Genomic DNA, 23,494 nt, shown 5'->3' on the forward strand with positions numbered 1-23,494 from the left:
AGAAAGGGAACATAAGCAGGGGGAGTGGGAGAGGAAGAAGCAGGCTCATAGCGGTGGAGCCCGATGTGGGGCTCGATCCCATAACGCCGAGACCACGCCCTGAGCCGAAGGCAGACGCTTAACCGCTGTGCCACCCAGGTGCCCCAAGGATGATTTTTAATTTTCTACTCTAAAATGAGACATCTAAGCTGGCCATCAGCCAGGGACTGCAGCCGGGGGAGTATGGACGCTATGGTTTTCACAAAGGTAAACTCCAGCGTTGGTTCACTGAAGTCTGAGCCCTGCTGGGTGGCCAGCATTTAGCAGTCCTATCTCTCAAGGCAAGACAAGCTTTGGCCACACCGCCGTTTCAGGAAATGCCTCCAGTGTCCAGGAATGTTACAGCACCTCTTAAGTGGCTGACCACCAAGACCACGCAGACAAGATGGCCCGGCCACACTAGGCCACGCACGCCACTGTCGGCCCCTATTAGGGGCAGATGCTGGCGGTGCCAATTCTATTCGAGAGATTTGGGCTCTGCCTTTAAGCACAGTGGACAACGTCAGGGGGCCTGGAACCTCCATTTTGAGGGTCCCCTGGCAGGTAGGTCGTGTGGGATCCTGTTCACCGAGAGCCCCCTGGTGGACACAGAGCTGCCAATGCCCTGCCCCTGCCCTGCAGGGCTTCAAATCTGCGGAAAGTTTGGGACAATTGCAACGTCCTGGTATGCCAGCCTTGTGTCCTGGTGAGTCAGGGAAGCCTCTACTCAATTCTAGAATATTGTGGCAACAGGCCTCGCCAGAAATAAAAACAGTTAACACTTACGAAGCATCTACTATGAGCAAGACTCTGCTCTAAGCCTTTAACACGTAGTAACTACTTTAAGCCTTGGAACAACCCTTCGTGGTAGATCATTATTCTCCTTGCAAGAAAACCCACAGTGCGAAACAGGTAATCCCCCCAAGGTAAAGTGGGGTGTTCTTGGGGATGGTTACTAAAGAAGGGAGAACGAGTGGTGGAAAGCCCCAAAGCCACCCATGTCCACTATTGTTCGCCATGTTTGTTTGCTGATCTTAATTTTCTCCTGAGTTTGCAGGGAAGGATGAAGTCTTCTGCTTTCTAAGAGTGGTAATAACTACCACTGCTTCTGTTTCCTACTTTCATTCTTGGAGACACTTTCCTTTTGTCATTTAAGTCCCCCGCCAACCCCTCCAGCTGCAAACACATCTAATAATCAGCCACAACAGAGCCCCTGACAGATGGGCCGTGAAGCAGATGGCTCCATTGAAAGGCAGCAATCGAAACCGGAGGGTAATTTGAACCAATCAAGAAGATGGGGTCTCTTGGAGGCAAAGTTTCTACAGAAACTGAAACCACATCCCTCAAGCTCCTTTGGTATATTTTTCACCCGCAGATGAGTCTTCCTGGGGGTGGATCCAACTTTTTTTTTTTTTTAAACATCTGGAATGTTGAAAAGGAAGAGAGAGAAACCCTGGGGCCTTGTCAATCAAATTCACTTTTCTTTTGGCAAATGCAGCATCAGTGACAAATTGTACAATTTGACATAAACAAAGTTGATAGATGTCGGCAAAGCTGTTTTAAAACAGCAGCAATGCAGAGATGTGTAGGATGGGCTTTTTTCACTCAACAGTCAGTATGTTTAATAACAAATAAAACAACCAGATGTTTAATAAATTCTACCACCTTCACGATGTCATCTGATAGCTGCTGATAGTTAATGAGAATGTGGTATTTGTTCCAATCCCAATCCACTGAATAGCTCTTATTATTATAGTTCATGAGGGCTTCTAAGCTCACCTCTGAGGCCTTCTTGGACTAGGAAACATTGGCCATGACATCCCAAGACTAGGGAGCATAGGCCCTGGTCTGCCACTATTTCCCTATGTAACCTTGGGTAAGTCATTTAATGTTCCTGGAGTTTCGGTTCCCCACAGAATACTTGATGATGGTCAGCCCTGCTCTGCTCAATGCTGGGTCGTTGCAAGGTTCAAGTGCAATATTAGATGCGACTCACTTTTTCTTTAATGTGAAGTGTATTGATCTTTTTATTGAGAAATAATTTCTTCTAGTAGAGAGCCCAGATCTTAAAAACTCATCTGAAGTGCATAGTGAGAAGCTTGCCTTTTAAGCTTTTAATGACTTGTAAAGAATATTGCTGATCGCTCAGCCACAGTTCCAGAAGCTTTATGTAATTTGCTGCCACCCACTAAGAACCCATCTCTGCCAGCGCAGTTTGGGATAGGGGGCAATCATGGTGCTGGATTTTGTCTATCATTTAAGAAATATTTCTTGCTTTCCTTCCCAGTACCCCATGCTGGGGATTGTGGGGAAGATCAAAGAAATAAAACAAGGTTCCAGACTGCAAACAGGTGGGGGAGGGGAAGTGTTATGAATTCTGGATAGCAAAACATGTAACATTCCACAGTGTAGGGAATATTTCACTTTATTTTTTACTTTTTTATTGGAGAGTAATGAATAATATATGTGTGGTAAAGTGCACAAATCTTAAATGTGCAGCTCAATGAATTTTTAAAAAGTGAATACATCCAAGCACTCAGCACCCAGATTAAGAAACAGAACATTAACAGACCTCAGAAGATTCTCTCATTTCCCTTCCCAGTCAAAAGCCCTTCCGCCCTTCAAAATCACTACTATTCTGACATCTGCCACCATAAGTTAGTTTTACCTGATTTGAACTTTATATAAATGGAGTCTTGCTCTTGGGTCTGGCTTCTTTTACCTACCATTACATCTGTGAGATTCATTCATGTCGTTGTGGGTGTGGTTCACTCTCTTAGTTACTGCAGTGTTTGGTTATATGCCCACACCGTAATTTATTTATCCATTCTTCCGTTAATGGACATTTGGGTTGTTTCCACTTTTGGGTTAGGATGCTATTGACATTGTTACATGCGGTTTTGGTGAAAATACGTACACATTTATGCTGGGAATAGATAGATCACACATACATACATATACGCATATGTAGAATTGTGGGGTCATGGAGCACATGTATATTAAGCTTTCATATATTTTGCCAGTTTCCCAAAGTGGTTGTCCCTATTTCTAACCCCCCAGCAGTATACGATGGTCCAAGTTGCTCCACATCCTTTCAAAAAAATTTTCCTCTTCTGTTGAAATACACATAATGTAACATATACCATCTTAACCATTTTCAAGTACAGTTCAGGGATATTAAAGATTTTCATAACGTGCAACCATCACTACCATCCATCTCCATAACTCTTCATTTTGTAAAACTAAAACTAAACTCATTAAACAAAACCCCACTGTTCCCCTTCCCCTGCCCCAGCCCCTGCGCACCACCACCCTATAAATAGAACCATAGTATTAATGTTTTTGTGACTGGCTTGTTTCACTTAGTATGTCCTCAAGTTTTATCCATGTTGTAGTATATGTTAGAATTTTCTTTCTTTTTAAGGCTGGATAATACTCCATCGTATGTATGTACCACATTTGATTATCTGTTCATTGGCGGATTGCTTGGCAGAAGCAACTTGGGTTGCTTCCATGTTTTGGCTCTTGTGAATCGTGCTGCTGTGAACATGGGTGTACACATACCTCTTTGAGACCTTCAATTCTTTTGGGTGTATACCCAGAGGTGAACTTGCTGGATCATATAGAAATTCCATTTTTAATTTTTTAGGAATCTCTACCCTCTTTTCCAAAGAGGCTGTACCATTTTACATTCCTGTTCTTCACACACCAAGCTTGTTTACCCATGGGGCCTTCACTCGTTCCTCTGCTTGAAATGCTCTGCAGGCAAGACTTTGCAAGACTGACCCTCACCATTGGATTTCAGCTCAGCACCTCTTCAGAGAGGCCTTGGGGCCACAAAGGCATTCTCTCTCCCATTATCCTGCTTTTTTCGTTATAGCCTTCCTTACAAACTGGCAGTTAAATACAGTCTGTTTCTCCATTAGGGCAGGGATCTTGTCTGTCGCGGTCGCCACTGTGCCCCCAGCGCCTCGAAGAGTACCTGGCACTAGGGTGGCGCTCAGTAAAGGCTAAGAAATCCACCCAAGGGATTGTGCACTCGCTTTCTCCAGGCTGAGCCAACTCTAACCGCTAGAGAAGGGTGAGGGTGGGGGCCCCGGGCGTGGGGGGCGTGGCAGCTCAGCCGGAGGCCCCGCCCCTAGCCCCGCCCTTGTTCTTGTTCTCCTCCGCGGGTCTCCATAAAGTTTATTTGGCTGCGCGCCGCGCGAGGGCTTCTGGGAGGCCCGGCCTCGACCAATCAGGAAGCGCGGGCGAGCGGCGCGAGAAGCGGCGGCCGCGTTCTCCAGTCGGGACCGGAGCGGCTGAGAAGGCTGCAGTGTCCGGTAAGGGTTTCTCTGTCCATGTCCTTCCCACTTGGTGGCTTGTCCTTGAACCCGGGGCTCGGAGGCAGGGCGGAGCCTGGTCCCCACGCTCGAAGCTACGCTGCTCTCACTTCCCGTTCACCTCATGGCAGCCGAGCACGCCTGACGCTGGCGACTCCGCGCCCTGTCGAACCGTCCCCCATTACAGCGTCGGGCAGCGCCCTGGGAGTGCCTTTTATCTGCCCTCTTTCTGAACATGGAGGTTTGGCCCCATGACTCCCCCCTTCCCCCGACTACGGCACTCTGCCGCGGCGCGCCACGCCCCCACCCCCACCCCGTGTCCTGTGAGCCCACCCTGGGCTGGATCGCCGCCCCTCCCCGCCACAGCTCTCCGCCTGCTCGCTCGTCTCCTGCGGACGTACCCGGCCCTCCGAGGGCGGGGGTCTTTCGGGCGAGGGTGACGACCCTCTTAGCCTCTCCCAGCCCTTGGCCTGTCACCTGTACCGGCATTAGGGGAATTCTGCTCCCCATCTGGGGACGTGCTGGAGATTAGAACCTGGAGGTGGCCTGCACTTTCTTGGGTCTCACAACACCCCATCCTCTGCAGGGGCAATGCCTGTGTTTACGGGGTCTCTTTAAAAAATCACGGGGCGGACCCCAGGGATTTTCGGTCAAAGTTGGGACCACCCATTCACAGAGCCGTGGGTACTGGTTTGCCCCAGTCACTTTTTTGTTTTGGCCGAGATGCCTTTCAGCATGAGCAAGGGTCACCTTTTGAATTCTGCCTGCGGAACGTGAGAGGGTGTCCTTGGACATCGTAGCTTTTCTTTCTTTCATCTGCTCTTCGTGCATTTCTGTTTGGGACGTTTTGATTTTTCCTTCATGATGAGTTGTTATTCAGGGCTCATAGTTTTAAATACGTATATGTTGGGCACGGCTCCTCTATTTGTATCTCCAGCGCGGGGGGGGGGGCTCTCCCTCGATCTATACCCAGCTGCCTCTTTTCTTTCTCAACCGAGATGGTTGATAGGGAACTCAGACTGAACATGTCATGATAGGCCTAGCAAGCTTCCCTTCATCTCCCCTCCCAAACTGCTCTTCTTGCTGTTTTTTCTGAGTAACATAAAAGGCTCTAGCCAATAACCTTTGAGTCACCTTTGACTGCTCTTTCTTTCTCACTCCACATCCAATGCTTGCCACCCTGGGCCAAGTCACCACCACCTCTCACCTGGATTATGGAAATAGTCTCTCATCTGGTCTCTCTGCTTTTGCCCTTGCATTCATGCCCTGTTTTCAGCACGGTAGCTAGAAGGATCCTTTGGAAACACAGGTCAGATCATATCACTCCTTTACGTAAAAACCCTACAGTGGATTTCCATCTTATTTAAAGACAAATGCCTTATAGTGAGCTGTAAGACTTTACATCATCTGACCTACTGTGATTTTCCCACTCTCATTTTCTGCTGCCCTTCTCTTCCTCCTGTCAGACATGCTTTGGCCTCAGGGCTTTTGTGCTTGCCGTTCAATAGTCATGTGGTTTGCTTCCTCACTTTTTTTCAGGTTTTTACTCAGGGGTCACTTAGTGAGGCTTTCCCCAGTTCCTGCTTTCCTTTACTGCTTTAGTTCTTCTTAGCAATTATATTTTAGTTACTCACCTTGTGTACTGTTTGTCATTTCCTTCCAGAACGTGAAGCGGGGAGGATTTTTCTCTGTTTTGTTCCTTGGTAGATCTTCAGCACTTAGATCTGGCACACAGTAGGTGCTCAGTAAATATGAAATAAAGAAATGCTGCTGGCACTGTTATAGGCTTGGGAATACAGTGGTGAATGAAACGGGCCTGCCCTCATTGAAGTGATGTTCTTGTGGAGAATGCCACCAACAATCAACACACAGATACAGAGTGTGGTGTCAGGGCTGTTTTTTAAAGGAAAACAAGGATATCTGAAGAGAGACCTAATTTAAAAGAGAGAGCAGGTTATGGGAATGTCTTGTGGGAGAGCATTCCTGGAACTGGAAGAGCAAGTGCAAAGACCCTAAGGTAGGAACAGTTGGAGAAGTGGTGAGTTTGAGTGTCTGAATCTGCTTCTTTTTTTTTTTTTTTGAATCTGCTTCTTGATGGACTGAAGTAGAAAATAAAGTAGAGGGAAATACAGATGTTCCAAGGAGAGAAAGAGGTCAGCAAAGACCCAGAGGTGAGAGCCCAAGGTGTATTCAGGGAACAAACACTTTAATTCATGAGACGTTTATTTGGTACCTATTTAATGCCAATTTGGCTGCTGAAGATTCAGAGCTGAGCAGTCTGCCCTACAGGAATTTGCCATATGGGGAAGTAGACCGACATGGGAAGAAAAAATTACAATTATTCCACCAGAGAACAACAGTAATAGAAGGTTCAGAATAACTGGAAAGGGTTTGGGGTGGGGAGGACTGCCCTTGCTGGCTTTGCAGGTTATGTAGGAGTTCCCCATGTGACTGTAGGTGTGGGGTGTGTGATAGCAGAGTGTGCAGCTACATGTGCAGGAGTATGTAGGGAGGAAAGAGCCTGAAGCACCCCCAGGAGTAAGGACTTACTAGAGTATCTTTGGGGGAGGGTAGTGAGGATGTGGATGGTAAGGGTGACAGTGTCAAAAGGAGCACTTCTTCCTGGAGGGGACAGAAGGTGTCCCTGGTGGGATTAAGGCAGGAGAACATTTCGGAAAGAACTCTTGCCAAGGGGAAGATGAGTTAGAGGAACACAAAGGCTTAGACTGTTGAGGTAGTTAGGAGAAAATCATGAGGGTCAGAGTGGGGGCAAGAGAGATGAGGCGTCCCTTTTGCAGAAGGTTTGATAGGTAGACATGGAGATTAGCTGGATGTTCAGGAGCGGAGGAAAAGGACCCTGAAGTGACTCTCGGGTGGTCTCTGGCTGACTTGTTGGATGCTAGTAATTTTACTGAGAGACTGGGAACCCAGGAGGAGGAAGTGGTGGTGTTGGTGGCTAAGAGGAGAGAGAAATGTTGAGCTTGGTTTGGGATGCATGTAGTTTGAGGCACCCATGGGTCACGCAAGTGCAGTTGTCTGGGGGGCAGTTGGAGATGCTAGCTCAGGTGAGAGAGCTGGCCTGAACCTAGAATAGTTTCTACCAAACCTTAGTTTTGATGAATTCAAAAAAAAAAATAAATTCTCATTTGGGCCCAGATAGTCCTCAGAAGTCTTCGGGTGGCCTTTCTGGGGAGGGGTCCTATGAGCCTCCTGACAGTGTATCTTTAAGAGTGTGTGTGTGTGTAGTTCTTTTGTGTGCACATGTGTACATGAACATTGGCATCACAGAGGTCCGTGGCCACCCAAAAGATTAATAACCACTGGTAGGGTTCTAGTTGAAGCCATGGCCAATGGGTGGATCTTTTCCAGAGAAATATGCGGCGTGAGAAGAGGAGGTCCAAGGATAGAAGCTTGGCATTTAAGGGCTGGGTAGATGTAGAAGCCACAGCAGAGGAGGCTTGAGAGAGGGAAATGCTGGAAGAGCAGGAGGAGAACCAGGAGAAGGTGTTGTCTTCAAGTCAAGGGAGGAGAGTGTTTCAGGCGAACGGTCAGGGTATCAGAGGCTGTGAGAGAGGAAGGGTTGAAAGTCCACTGGACTTAGCAGTTAGATCATTGGTGGCTGAAGAGGAATTCAGGAAGTGGGGGGGGGGGGGCAGAAATTAGGTTGTAGTGGGGGATGAATGGATGNGAGGTATGACAAAGCATGGCTCCCTCTCTGTAAAGAGAGAGCTGGAGCTAGAGGAGCATGTGGGTTGAAGATTTCTTTTTTAACATTTATTTATTTATTTATTTTTAAAGATTTTCCTATTTGGGAGAGAGCGATAGCGAGAAAGAGCAGGGGGCGGGTGGGGAGAGGGAGAAGGCTGCTCCCCACTGAGCAGGGAGCCTAATGTGGGGGCTGGATCCCAGGACCCCGGGAACATGACCTGAGCCAAAGGCAGACACTTAACGGACTGAGCCAGCCAGGCGCTCCGGATTTTTTTAAAATAAGCTTTTAATTTTAGAATAGTTTTAGATTTACGGAAAATATGCAAGATAAGTACAGAGTACTCTGTATCCCCCTCACCCAGTTTCCCCTATTGACGAGTAATTATTTTAGGAAAGAAGAGACCTGAACTCTAGAAGGAGCCAAAGACAGTGAAAATAAGGATAACCATCTTTTCCTGAGCTATGGCTGTGTGTGAGTCCCTGCCATGGGCTTTGCTTGTGTAATCTAGTGTTATCATCATAGTAGCCCTCTGATGTCTAAATTTGCTCCTTTCCCTGTCTTCTTCATTTCAGTAAGTGGCACTTTCATGCTCCCAAGTTACTTGGACCTAAAACCTTGGCATTGTGTTTGACTTGTTTGCACTCACGCTCTACATAAGTGATTTATATCTACATGGAATCAATTCTTTTTTTTTTTTTTNAAGATTTTATTTATTTATTTGACAGAGATAGAGACAGCCAGCGAGAGAGGGAACACAAGCAGGGGGAGTGGGAGAGGAAGAAGCAGGCTCTCAGCGGAGGAGCCTGATGTGAGGCTTGATCCCACAATGTCAGGATCATGCCCTGAGCCGAAGGCAGACGCTTAACCGCTGTGCCACCCAGGCGCCCCTACATGGAATCAATTCTTAAAATGTATACATGAGTCAGACCCACTATTTGTCTCTTCCACCACTGTCATCCTGGTGCACACCACTCTCATGTATCACATCTGGGTGATAGAGCAGACTCCTGACTGGTCTCCTTGTTTTTACTTTGTGCCCTTCCTCCCCCCAGTCTATTTTCCATGCAGAAGTGGGAACGAGCCTTTAAAAAGGCTTAAGCCTTCGGTAGTTCCCATCACACGTAGACTACAATTCAGTGTTCTTATTACCTTGTGCTGTGAAGTCAGTACCTTCCAGCCCCTGCCCTAACCCCTTCTCCCACTACTCTACCCTGTAATTGTGTGCTTCAGCCATGTGGCCTCTGCTCTTCTTCACATGTGCTGAAGATGCTTCTGCCTTGAAGCTTTTGCGTTCACTGTTTCCTTTGCAAGAACATTCTTCTCTTCAGGTAATTGGTATAGCTCACTCCCTTACATGATTTAGGTCTTTGTTCCGCGGCTTCCTTTTTGTTTTTATTAAAAAAAATTTTTTTTTTAAAAGACTCTATTAATTTATTTGACAGAGAGAGAGGGAGCATTCACAAGCAGGGGGAGCGGGAGAGGGAGAGGGAGGAGCAGGCTCCCCGCTGAGCAGAGAGCCTGACATGGGGCTTAGTGCCAGGACACTGGGATCGTGACCTGAGCCAAAGGCAGACGTTTAACTGACTGAGCCACCCAGGCGCCCCAATGGTTTCCTTCTTAAAGAAGCTTCATAGAACACCCCAGCTAAAGCAGCCCCACTGTCCACTCTATCACATCTCCCTTTTTATCTCCTTTGTAGCACTGATCAATCCCTGGCATCATGTGTCTCTTTTTTTTTTAATTGTCTCTCTCCTAACATAAAAGTTCTTTGAGTCTGGGAATCTTACCTGTATTTTCCACAGCTCCATCCCTAGTGCCTTGAACAGCACATGGGAGATGCTTAATAATTATTATTTGTTACAGGAAGGTAGGAGGAAGGGGTTCTAACTTTGGTGGTCCTTACAATGTCAGCATAGGAATTTTAAAAATAAGGAGTTATTATGGTGCAGGAGGGCTGGGTCCAAAGACCCAGAGGATGTCCTGCAGGATCAGCCAAGAGTGTTCTTGTCTTTGCGTGGGATAGAAATCAAATGTGAGCCGAGAGGAAGTGAGAGCAGGGTTTATTGAAGACACAGAGAGTGTGGATACAGACAGTCTGGGAGACTCAGAAAGGAAAGAAGAGTGAGTCTTGTTTTTGCTTGGGCCTTGGGTTTTTATTGAGGATTGAGATCTGTAGTGTCTTAGGCATCCGAGAACTGTTTAAAATGGATGAGTGTTTAGGTGTCCTCCATAAGTCACTTATGCCCTGGAGCCAGGGGTCTCGGTGAGGCAGTGGTCTGGAAAACGTACCTGACGCCCTTCTTGGTCACTCTTTAGATGTTATCTACTGTGCTGGAAGAGTCCAGAGAAATCATTAACTCCTTGACCTGTACAAGGGGGACATACATTATCTGTACTTTCAAGGTGAAGGTGCAGGTCCTAGCAAACGTAAAAGCAGCAAAAAAAGCATTCTTTCATAGGGTCCCTTCGGTTTCCCTATCTCAGTTAGCCATTCTTAGCAAAGTTTGCAGAAATTTATTCTGCCAGTCAGTGACTGTTGGGGATCTAGCTACTGTTTGAGGACACTGTTGGAGTTAAAAAAGCTACAATATGCTTTAAGCTTCAGGCTATTTGGGGGTCTAGATATTAACACAATAAAGTACAACAAACAAAGGAGAGAGATACCAGCAAAATGGCAAGCTAAGAGGTCCTGATGCTTGTCCCCACATAAAAATAGCAGAATTACCAACAGACAACTACATATTGAGAAAAAAAAGAGCTTCAGAGTGAAATAAGGAGGCTGCAGAAATCCCATGGAGCACCAAAACTGAGGATTGGGCACATGGAAAACTGTAAGTAGAAAAATGAATGGAGTAGAAAAGAATTTCGATGGGGGGAGCTTTTGTGCGGTGGGTGTTGAGGAAAACCATCTGGTAGGCAGGACTTTGAACTGGTGGTAGAAAATAATAGCCAAGGTTTACTGAGCGGTTGCTATGTGGCCTGTGTAGGAGATGCAGCTCTTTTTCCATTTCACAGATGGATCCAGCAAGAGTAATTAACTTGTCCGCCGTCACCCCATTACAGAGTGAAGGAGTTGGCAGGAGCTCAGGGGTACATTTTTCCCAACTAGGGTAAAATGGCATGATCAAGGGCATAGAGCAAGGCATGTGTAAGGATGGTTAGGGGCAGAGTAGATGGGGTAACTGTTACATAGGGTTTCATCGGAAGCATTGCCTCATCTGGATCCCTGTGAGTGGAAGGCTTGGAGGGCTTTTGAGCAGGAGCAACATAGGGAAGGTGCTGGAAAGGTTGAGGCAGCCACAGCAAGCAGAGTGGTGTGGAGCGGGAGGAGCTTGAAGATATGTCTTAGTGTCTCTCAAGAACTTGGGTTTAAAGGGATGGAAGTCTGGCCTCCTGTGATGGTGAGGAAGATGGAAGCAACAGTTAGGCTAACTTTATTTATTTATTTATTTTTTTAAAAGATTTTATTTATTTATTTGACAGAGATAGAGACAGCCAGCGAGAGAGGGAACACAAGCAGGGGGAGTGGGACAGGAAGAAGCAGGCTCATAGCAGAGGAGCCTGATGTGGGGCTCGATCCCATAACGTCGGGATCACGCCCTGAGCCGAAGGCAGACGCTTAACTGCTGTGCCACCCAGGCGCCCCTAGGCTAACTTTATTGTGGTAATCATTTCCCAATATGTGCAGAAATATATATGTTACGCTGTATAACTTAAACTTCCACCATGTTATGTATCAATTATATCTGAATAAAGCTGGGGGGAAAAAAGCTAAGGTTAGAAGATGCTGCAAAAATACAAGTATCCCTTGCTATTTAAATCTGTTAGGTAATGAGAGTTTGGATAGCAGATTTGGAGACAGAATGATGTCCCGTCAGCTGAATATAAAGTATTTGGTTTCCTGAGTTTGGATAATGAGGAATACCTACTCTTTCTCTCAAAAAATGTATCTGCATCTCATTGGTTTTTTGAGCCTGGAGAGTGGAGAATACCCGTAAACAAACAGTCTGAGGTCATGCACAGATGTAAAAGAGAAGGGTGAGTTAGAACCCGAAAGAGAGAGAGGGAGGGAGAGAGAGAAGCCAGGGGACAGAGAGGAGGAGATGGGGGGGGCGGCGCGCGTGTGGATAACTGCATTTTGAGACGTGCCAGGTGTGACAGTTATGTGCTGGAGTGGAAACGCGTAGGCAGTGCTTGGAAGCTCTGGGTTGGAGTGTGAGTGTAGGGAGCAGAGTGGGAGTGTGGATTTGGTAGTCTTTGCCATCAAGGATTTGGGGCCAGTGGTGAGACAAACACACTGAAGCAGAGGGTTTAGAGCAATTTAGAAATTAACAAGTTATTTAAAATTAGGGTCACATATAGCCGTGGGAAAGAATTCAGACTGACGGGTATAAAATGAAAAATCCCAACTCTTCCCTTTGCTTTCTGGAGGCAATGCTAAGTTAAGCTTCTTGCTGATGTTAATGTTTCCTGCTTTTCTGTAAATGACCTGTGAACAGACCTTAAGTGTATAGCTCAGTGAATTTTTATGTATTTATTCACTCAGTGACCACCAGTCACACTGAAGTATGGAACATTTCCAATACCCCGGCGTTTAGAGTGAGCTGCCATAACAAAATACCATAGACTAGGTGGCTTCAGTAGCAGAAATTTATTTTGCCACAGTTCTGGAGGCTGGAAATCTTGAGATCAGAGCCCCAGCGTGGTTGGGCCCTGATTTTTAGATGGCTGCTATCTCACTGTGTGCTTGCATGTTCTTTCCTGGGTGAATGCGATATAGGGGACTGGGTGGGAAGCAAGTCCTCTGGTGTGTCTTAGTGGGACACTAATCCCTTCATAAGGGCCCCGTCTTCATGAGCTCATCTAAACCTAATTACCTTCCAAAGGCCACTTCTCCAGATACCATCACATTGGGTCTTAGGGCTTTGATGTAGGAATTTTGGAGGGGCCTGTTGCAGTCCATAGCACCTGGAAAGTTCTTTTGTGCTCCTTTCCAGTTGGTCGCTCTCACACTGTAATAACTACTGTTCTGGTTTCCGGCACCATAGATTTAGTTTTTCTGTTCTTAAAATCCGTATAAATGGAATCATGCAGTATGTTTGTTTGTTTTTTTTTTAATAAATCTGGCTGCTTTAGTTAACCACTGTGTCTGCAGAATTTATCCAGATTCCATTTAACTGTAGTTCAGTCTCTTCTGTTGCTGTGTGATATACCAGGGTGTGAATATACCACCATAAAAATCCCAAGTGAGAGAATTCTGTATATATAGTGGTTTTAAGATTATTTGGTGGTTTTGGAGGACTCAGACATTTATTAGAATCTGATAAAAGCTGCAGTGCTTTTCTTAAATTAAGAAAAACAGTATGCATATATTTCCAGGGGTTCCTAGTGCCTTTGATGTTGGTATCATGCCCTCAGGACAAGAAGCCTTCCTTGGTTTACAGCAGGGCTTCTCAGCCTCAGCACTGTTGATATTTTGGGCTAAATAATTATTTGTTTTGGAGACTGTGCTTTGCATTGAGGGATGTTTAGCCCCACCCTTAGCCTCTACCCTCTAGATTGTCAGTAGCCTGCGGCCTGTCTCCTTGAATTGTGACAACCAAAAATATCTCTAGATTTTGCCAGTGACCTTTGGGGAGGCAAAATTGCTCCCAGTTGAGAAACATTGGTTTAGAGAGAAGAGCCAGAGCCAAAGACCTTTTAGAGGCTGACTTGGTGATCTTCCCCTGCTTATGCCAGTTGTAAGATGGGGCTGGTGTCATTCATAAGGTTCTACGTACAGATAATTTCCATCACCACTAAAATGAGACTGCTCCTTCCAAGGATACATGAAGTGAGTTAAAGACTGACTTAAAATATTCTGCATTTGTAGATTCTTCATGAGGAGCAGGCTCTTAGAAATTACCCGAGCCAACCCCCTCATCTCAGTGGTGATGAAACTGGAATCCAGAGAGGGGAAAGGGCCTGGGAAGGGCTAGCCCCAGGGTCAGAGGCTGGTGTGGGGCAAAGCCAGGCCGTGGTGCACAGTTCTTCCATTCCAGGCACAGCTTCTACTGTGCTTTTGGGCTGGACAGCCCACTGGACAGCTGAAGAGTTTATCAGAAAGTTTCCCACGTGGACACTTTAAGTTTCTCTGCAATGCCAGGTTGCTCCTCTTTGCTCATTGGAGATGAAATACAAGTGGCATTTTGTGTATCAGGACAGCTGATACTGTGCGTTCCTTAACTGCAAACACTGAGTCACCCAGGCCAGTACTAGTACTGAATCACCCAGGTCTTTAATTTCTCTTCTGTCTAGGATAATTTATTTTAGTTCTTTGTTTTCTCCAGTAGTCTACCTTCTGAATAATGATTAGATCCAAGTCTCTTACTTAGTCTCACAGGACTAGAAAGAATTATCCACAACAGATTTTTTCCCCCTCCTTTTCCTCCTTTTCCTAAAGGCAGCTGAAACAATAGTATCTGTTAAGATGTAATTTTCTCTTTGGTTGTTGTTATAAATGACAGCTGACAGATACAGCAAAAAGTGGAATGATAGTCATCTAACCGTAGTTTACATTTTCAGAAGAAGAGAGGAGAGCAGAATCAGTCTTAAACTTTTGATAACCTCGAGTGAGGCTTTACTCATTAATCTTTGGTGTTGAATATTGAATACTTTTCTTGTGTTGTAATCCTGTTAGATCCAATTAATAAGGTTTGAGGGCAAGGTTTCTACTCAAAATTCAGTGCTAAATTTCTTTTGAATCACACCTTCCCTGTGGAAATTTGGAGTTCTAATAAAAATCATGTTTGACAGTGGGTAATACACATTTAAAAATTGTAACTTCCAGAAGTTCTTACTGAATGATATGAAGTTGTGCTTAAATAAGTTATAATTTTGTATCAAATATTTATTAGAAGATTTTTGAAACAGAGATGTTTATAATTAAATAACAAAATGTTGCCAAATTGACAACTTTGGAATAATAGCTAAAAGAATGTTTTACAATGATATAAGTCAGTAGAGTTTATAAAATCCTTTCTGTGTATCATCAACGCCTTGAAGTCGAGAGGGATTATCATCTCCTTTTTATAGATGAGGAAATTGGGAGGAGAGATTTGGATTTTATTCCAGGGGTAAATTGACCACTTTCAGCTAGTAAGTGAACATTGTAGATTCAAACCAGGAGATTCAAAGTCCAACCTTCTCCTGTGCTACCCGTTCTGTCTAATATATAAATATGTGTGTGTGTGTGTATTTTACTTATCTTACTGTCACATTAAAACTTTTAAAAATAATTGTAAAAGGAATTACGCTGTTGTATATTTTGAAGAAAAGAGATACAAGTAGTACCAGTTATTTCCTCTGAAGTATATAAAAAATCCCCTCCCCCACAACAACATCCATAAAAATATAGCAATGCTAAAAGTGCATTTTTTAGACTGCAGGATCTTTGCAGGTTTAAGAGGTAATATTTGGGTGTGTGGTAAGATTAGAATTTCATAATGAGTACTTAAAAGTATTGCTTGAGTGTATTGAAATTCTGCAGGGAAAATAGTTCGTGTCATTTCCCTGTGCAGTCAGTGAACTGAGAGACATTCCTTTAACACTGAAGGAAAGACAGATGTCCTTGCTATTTCTTTTCGTCCTTTTGTTACTCGGTTCGTTTTCCTTGGATAACTGTCCTGTTTGGATTGTGGGTTATCGATAAGGAAGAGGAAAAATGCACATGGGTTTGATATGTTGCACTGCACTTGGAAAGGGCAGAGAGTTCCGTCTAGCATTCTGTGCATTAGGTCAAAAGAATGTTTCCTGGATAGATTTTATTTACAAAACGGATTTCTTCCCCCAAATATAGTCTCTAAATAAACAGTTTAAAGAGGGAAGGGGAATGACGATGGGCCTGTTGTGTTAATCTTTGCAACAGTATTTTCAGTGCTCAGGTCTAGGGAGGGTAGCTGTGCCAGGGGCACATAGCTGGTAAGCGCTGAACCAGAATTTACTTACCAAGTCTAGCTCAGATACCGTAGGCAATGCAGGGGTTAGCAAACTATAACCTGTAGGCCTGAGAAGCTAACAAGGGTTTTTACATCTTTAAATCGTTGGGGGAAAAAATCCAAAGAATATTTTGTGGCAAGTGAAAATTATATGAAATTCATATTTAACTGGCCATGATTAAAATTTTACTGGAGCACAGCCATGCTCATTTGTTTACATATTATCCAGTTTCAATCACAGTTATGCAGTTGCATCGGAGAGTGGGCCCGAAAGCCTAAAATAATTTGCTGTCCAGCCTTTTACAGGAAAAGCTTGCTGACCCTTGCCCTAGGATGCCAGTCTCAAAGACTAGAAACTGGAAAAGAGTTTGATAGACAGGTCTAGGATGGATGGCTATGAGGCTCTTTCTTACTCTGTTTTCTGTCAGCTTTGAGGCACTGAAGGTGCTAATTTTTGGAAGTATGTCCTGGAAGTCACGTGGGCTTCTGTCAAGAGAACTAGTGCATTACAGCCATTTCTGAGATGACCCAGTGGTCTTTAAAGCACTCAGTGGTTCCCCAGCTTGGGAGCCCACAAAGCCCTGGGAAAGTGGGAAGACGTGTTCTACTTGTGGCTGGTGCTTTAGAAGAAAAGACACAAATGAACTAATAATTAATACCAGAAAACAGATGTGGAGACATTTTAATACAATAAGCATGAATACTGTAAGAAACTAAGAATCAGACCATCTGCAAAATCCTGAAGGGGCCACTCTGAGAATACTGATGTAAAATGGTCTCGAAGTGTTGAGCACTTTGAATATTTAATTATCCATTTGCAAGGGAAAAATACTCTTGATGTGTTTCCTTCACTCTCACACAACTCTACTTTACCACTTATAGAGCTTCACTTTTGACACCCGATGTGTGGGTTTTCCGCACATCGGGCAATTCTGAGATTCTCTGCACACCAGCTGGCTGTTACAGTTTAACTCACTTCTGACACTGTGTACCTGGAGACAGCATCAGATCCGACCGGCTAAGGGTTCAGTCCCACAAGACTGTGCACCCCTCCTCACCGCCTTTCAGAAGCCAATCAGAAGGCCAGGTGGTCCCCTGTGCTTCTGAGCTACTAGCTGTAGATGGGAGGTTCCCGCAAGCCTGTCTTGAAGTTCGATTAATTGGCTAGAGAGGTTCACAGAGCTCAGAGAAACATTTACTTATGTTTACCAGTTTATTATAAAGAATACAGATGAGCAGTCTGATGGATACAGAGGGTGGGGTCTGGAAGGACCCTGAGTGCAGGAGCTTCTGTCCCTGTGGAACTGGATGTGCAACCCTTCCAGCATGTGGTCCCCAACCCAGAAGCTCATCAAATCTCATTGTTGAAGAGTTTTTGTAGAGCTTAATCTGTAGTCCTCTTTCCCTTCCCAGAGGTTGGTGGCTGGGGCTGAGAGCTCCAACCCTCTAAGATTGTTTGGTCTTTCTGGTGACTGGCCCATCCTGAGGCTATCCAGGCTCCCATCCTACTCCAAGTCACCTCATTAACATAAGCTCAGGTGTGCTCAAGGGGGCCTCCTTGCAAGTTACAGGACTCCCAACCTCAGGGTATTCCAAGGGTTTTAGGAGCTTCTTGCCAGGAACTGGGACAAAGACCAAATAAATTTTTTATTATACTACACTACTCTTTTCTGGCTTGATTAAGTATTTAACATGGTTATATTGAGAATATGAAAATCACCATATCTTTCATAATTAAGACATATTAATAGCAAGTGAACTGAAATTATTTGATGCATTTTTGTTCTGCCTTTTTACCTAATTCATTTCATCCCATATGCAATTTGGAGATTTTTTTTTCTCCTCTCATTTAAGAATGTTTATGTGCCTAGAAGGGGCAATTTTTGGACAGTGAATGACAGGTGAGTGCTGACTAATTTGAGGAAATGGAAGTCTGCTAACCCCATGATTTTAGCTGTAGGTAGAAGCTGTCTCTCTAAAGCTGTGGGCTTTAATTTTTTCTCTGGTTAATTTTCTCAGCATCCTCTGCATGGTGGTGAAGAGATCTGTATTACGGAAACTTCACACTAAAAGCATTCCTTATTTCTAACATCGAGGAGTGTCCTACTGTAGCCTCGGAAAAACCATGGGTTATTATTTTTCATTTTGGGAGTAACTTTTTCATTGAAGTACGATACACAGTCGGAAAAGTGCACAAATCATGAGTCCAGCTCAGTGAATTTTCTCAAAGTGAACACACTGTTAAGCAGCACTCGGCTAAAAAAAAGAAAATTATCAGCCTCTCAGAACTCTCCCTTCTGTCACACTGGCTCCCTCCCCCCAAGAGTAACCAATCTTGCTTTCTAGCAGCAGTGATACCTTTGGCTTTCATTTTAAAGCTTTTCTTTGCCCTGGTGTTTGAGGAGGTCTATGGAGGCTCAGTAGGACTTGTACTAAGTGGCATGGGAGAGGTTTGATGCCCAGGGCCTTGGTACCCTGTGATGCTCTCTGAAGCACCTCTCAGCGTTTCCAGAGGCCTCTTCAGTCAGGCTCAGTCATTGATAGCAGAGGAGCCCTAGTGCTAGCCTTTTCCCATCTAGCCCCAATCTTGCTGCATTGACTGTTCCACATCCTACTTCTCTGGGTCCTCCATGCGGTTTCTTCCTGGCTTCCTCCTCCACAGCTCATCAAGAGTACAGCTGGCGTCCAGTCTTTGCATGTGTCCCAGCCAGATTTTCCAACACAAAGCTTAGACTTCATTCCCCCCACCCCAAGTTCTCTCTTGGACAAAGTTAGTGAGGTTATTTTCATGATCAGCTTTTAGTATCTTGAGTCAAAACTGATATTTGGTTGGTTTAACCCATATATTTTATGGCTAAATTGGTATTTTGTGGAGGGGGTAAAAATTGTCCTTAACGTTTATGAAATTAATCATAAATTTAAAAATTTTAATGAAATGGGATGATGACTACATCAAAGTATAGATTTGGAAACTTTAATAACTTTTTTATAAGTTAATTTCCACTGGATGAGTTATAGTGCAGGACAGATCCAGTTTTTCCCAAGTATTGTATTAAAATATAGCTCTTTTCTCTCAAACAGACATGGAACAAGCTTATTTTCTACTCCGAAATTGTATAATGAAATTCTTTCTATATGTATATTTATTCTTTTGGTTTGGTACTCTCTTCACCTGAAAACTGGGGTGTTTGTTTCTCGAAAATACCATTGGTTTTTTTCTGGGTATTTAGAGGGGAAGTACGAGTCTGGACCAAGTGTGATCTGAATTCATGCCATTTATACTGTCACTGCCTTATGCTGTGCAGCCTCAGAAATGTTAAGTATCAGTTGGTAGTCGGAAGGGAATGTTTTTGCTCTGGTCTTTGCTTGCCAGTGGGTGCTGCTTTGGCAGGAGAGTGCAGGAAGCCTTCAAGAAGAACAGACTCTCCACAAATGGAAGAATAAAACTTCTCCTATTCATTCAGCAAATGAGTACCTACTATGTGCCAGGAGCTGTTGTAGAAGCTTGGGATACATCAGTGAACAAAACACACACACAAAATCCTTGTCCTTCTAGCAGGGATGACAGTAAGGGAGATGAAGGTGTGCTAGGGGTGGTTGCAGATTGCACTCTTAAATATTTTGTTCTAGGCTGGTATCAAAGGCAAGGTGACAGTTTAGCTGAAACAGACAAGGAATCAGGAGCGTATCTGGGAGAAGAGCATTCTGGATAGAGGAAATGAGTACAAAGGCTCTAGGGCAGCAGTGTGTCTGACCCACTGGGGGACTGGAGCCCAGGAAAGGAAAAGGAGACAGGGCTGGATATGAGTCTGGGAGGTAAGAGGAGCTAAGGCTGCTCTGTAGGGCTTCACTCAGTACAAGAGTGTTTAAGCAGTGGAAGGATCCTTTTAAAGGATCACATAGACTATAGGAGGCAAAGGCTGAAGCTGGGAGGCCAGGGAAGAGGTGATGGTGACTTGAGTGTGTGGAGGTGGTGGGAAGAGGTAGATTCTGGGTGCATTTTGCAGGTAGATCTGAAAGGCTTTGTTGACCTGGACGAGTCGTAGAGGCTTTCAAGAATTTTGGCCCAAGCAGCTGAGTAGTGGTGGCTTCACTGAGAAGACCGAGGAGCAGGTTTTGTTGACAAACATTAGATCTCAGGGGATGATGGCTCAGTAGGTTAAGTGGCTGCCTTCTACTCAGGTCATGATCCCAGGGTCCTAGGATTGAGGCCCCACGTTGGGCTCCCTGCTGAGCAGGGAGCCTGCTTCTCCCTCTGTCCCCCTCCCCTTGCTCGTGTTCGTGCACTCTGTCAAATAAATAAATAAATCTTAAATCTTATTTACTGGACCATATTAAAGTAAATCATGGCTTTTGTTTTTTATTTATTTATTATTTATATTCAACTCCATCACTCTAAGTTCTTCGTATGGGCAGGTCATTTGAGAAGTTGAGCATTTCCTTTGTCTGAATTTATCTGGCATGGATGTAAAATGTTAGATGTATTTCTTTTTCCTGTTTTTTCTTTCTTTTTTAAACTTAGAAAAGTTTGTTTCATTCAGTTCTTTATTTGGGGAGTTCTGTAATTTTCCTTATGAAAGAAAAAAAGTATTTCCTACTCCTTGGCTCTGTTAGACAGATTATTTTTATCTTAGAGTAAAAAGGGGTAGGGGGAAGAGGCAGCATATTACTTTTCTTTCCCCTTTCTGGTGAGCGACCATGTTTCTGTTAGTAGAATGTTATTGGCCCTGTTGGTTTCTGAGGAAAAACATTTATCAGACAGGAGCTGTTGTTTAAAAATACTTTCTTTCTCCTATTTGGGAGAATGTGTTCCTTGTTGCGTCATACCCATTTTCCCAAAGATGGCCAGTTACAGCCTCATTCTACTGGGTCAAAACAAAACAAAACAATGATTATGTAGAAGCTTTAGGAAAAGAGTTAGTGTGTATGTGACTTTCTGTCTATAAAGATTAAAGAATACCGAAGTGTTTTATGTTTACCCCAGGTGAGCCATTTTTGTTTTAACCTTGTGCCTTTACCTTTAAAGTTAATGTCTTTTAATGTCTGCTTTAAAAAGTCCTCATTTTCCTGCTGTGGATTTATGGTGATAACCATGCCCTTTTAACATTAACCTGTGCTTTATAGCTGAGATGTAATTATATATCACCATCATAACTACCATTGTAGACCAGTGGTATTTCAAAGGCGCGGTAGAAGGCATGGGTTTAAAACAAAAGCAGAAAGTATGACCAACAAGAGCTATTATTTAAAGAATTTTATTTTTTTTCCATAAATAAAACCTTTTGTTTTGTTAACCTTTTAACAATGTAAGTTTTTTTAAATGATGGCGATACTGTTTATGTTCTGTTGATTTAAGTAGTGGTAGAGTTAAAAGCATTCTCTTGGTCAAGAATCTTACACAAGGGTGGTACAGTATATATAAGATTCATAAATGTGTAATATCCTTTAAATAGCAACACTGTTCATAGGACTTTACTCTGTCAACTGTTGGAGAAACAGGTGGTCTTGTTAATATTTATGGTCTAGAAGCCAGCTGCTATTTATACTAGTATAATTATTAGCAATGGCATTTCTTTTTCTTTCTCTTTTTTTAGAGGGGAGTGGGGGAGGGGCAGCAGGAGAGGGAGAGAGAGAATCTTAAGGAGGCTGCACACCCCCCATGGAGCCAGATGAGGGGCTTGATCTCACAGCCCTGAGATCATGCCATGAGCCAAAATCAAGAGTCGGATGCTAAACTGACTGAGCTACCCAGGTGCCCCAGCAATGTCATTTCTAAAAGTAATAGGTATGGTAACAATTAAGTCTAATGTCCTGAATGTCATCTATAACTAGCAGACATAGATCTCTGCTCTCCATAACCTTGTAAGCTAAAGAATATGTGAATGGAGACTTGAACATGAATTTTTAAAGACTGTCTTTTATGTTAGTGAAGGAGAGGTATGTGAGAATAACATGGGATTAGTCAGGAGACCTGTGTTCTTGTGTCCGCCCAGCCACATTGCCACCAAGAGGACCCTGGCACCTGACAGCTCTGTGGACTGGAGTTGCTTCTCCTGTCCACTCAGGAGCCTCATAGAGTTGTTGACAATCATATGAGATTAGGGCCTTATAAATTGCCCCACCCTCTGGATCGCGGGGTTTTTCTAAGAAAGGTGGAGGAGTAGGAGTTGCAGGGTGGTGGTTCTTTAGCCTCCCAGAGGTTGCCACCATGGTTTCCATTTCCTTGTCAGCTTTGAGTCTGTGGAAGGAGGCAGGAATTCTGGTCTGTAGCTTAATATCTTTGCATTTGTTCTGGTGGCAGGAATCAATGTTGGGGTTGTCAATATGGACAGAAATGATCTGTTTCTTCATAGTCTGACTCATTTTCTCTGTCAGGCCTGTCCTTGGGCTCTGTTCAGGAACAAATCCTGCTTGTTGATGAGCTGTCTCCTTGTCTGTTTACAGAAAGTCCTCGTGTTCCGTTTAGCTTATAACAGACTCAGGCAGCGTTCGAAGCCTGTCCTCCCCTTGATTTAGGCCTCTTCTTTTCCTCCCCCATCTAGGATCTGCAACTCCAATGGATACTGAGGGGTTTGGTGAGCTCCTTCAGCAAGCTGAACAGCTTGCTGCTGAGACTGAGGGCATCTCAGAGCTTCCCCATGTGGAACGGAACCTACAGGAGATCCAGCAGGCGGGCGAGCGCCTGCGTTCCCGTACCCTCACACGCACGTCCCAGGAGACAGCAGATGTCAAGGCGTGAGTACTGGTGGGGAGGCAGCGTTGCTACTGGGTGGCTCAGGGGCAGGATCTGATTCTTCTTTTCCTCCCTTGAATTAAGATGCAGTCTGTAAATGACAGACACAAGCCTGATTCTTGGGAATTCAGAAAGGTTTTGTAAATAGGTCAGCAGCCTTGCTCTGTCTCTCTGCCCCCAGGTTTTTCAGCTTGTCTGCTGGACCAAGCTGTGAGCCCATATCACAGACAGAGATGATCAGTGGGAGAGCATGAAGAGCTTGGTCACACAGAAACCCGTTAGAGTAGTTCCTGATTGAGTTTGCTGACCACTGGGTCATAAATGGCTCCTGTTACTGTATTAGTAAGTGTGGTTTACACAGAAAAGTGTTACTTTCAAAGCCAGGGAGCACTCAGAGATGAGCACGTGGAAGAAATTGACGAGCAGTCAGTGATGAAAAGCCATCCGAGTGAGGTATGATTCTGTCTGGTCATCATTAGTGTCCCCAACAGCTGCTGCTACAAGGCCCTGGATGCGTAGTGCCTGCCAGGTGACCATAGAATGGGAGAGTGGGCGGCCCCAAGAGAGTGCAGCTGAAGAAAAGTGCTGGCTGTCTGGCTAGTGACTTCTGCTGACACACAGCATCAACAGTGGGCTGTCGATTTCACAGTCATGTGTTGGGGGCCCTGCTAGCCAGTCCTGGGCCATCTCTGGGGCTACAACCATGGATTATACATGGTTCTTGCCGTCAAGGAGC

At 44.5% G+C, this 23,494-nt stretch overlaps 1 protein-coding gene across 3 annotated transcripts in view; it reads left to right on the top strand.

Annotated features, from left to right (window-relative positions):
- Positions 1–4,224: 4,224 nt before the first annotated feature.
- Positions 4,225–23,494, top strand: part of NUP93 (nucleoporin 93) — a 105,106-nt gene continuing 85,836 nt past the window's right edge. For 2 of the 3 annotated variants that reach the window (XM_019806078.2, XM_002912254.4), the window contains exons 1-2: positions 4,225–4,340; positions 22,568–22,760. In XM_019806078.2, the coding sequence (XP_019661637.1) occupies positions 22,582–22,760 (179 nt within the window). In that variant the 5' untranslated portion in view covers positions 4,225–4,340; positions 22,568–22,581. Of the gene's footprint in view, positions 4,341–6,022; positions 6,358–22,567; positions 22,761–23,494 lie in introns of those variants that run through there. The other variant, XM_034672327.1, reaches the window with a different exon arrangement.

Source organism: Ailuropoda melanoleuca, chromosome 12 (assembly GCF_002007445.2).
Source record: "Ailuropoda melanoleuca isolate Jingjing chromosome 12, ASM200744v2, whole genome shotgun sequence".
Lineage (NCBI taxonomy): Eukaryota > Metazoa > Chordata > Mammalia > Carnivora > Ursidae > Ailuropoda > Ailuropoda melanoleuca.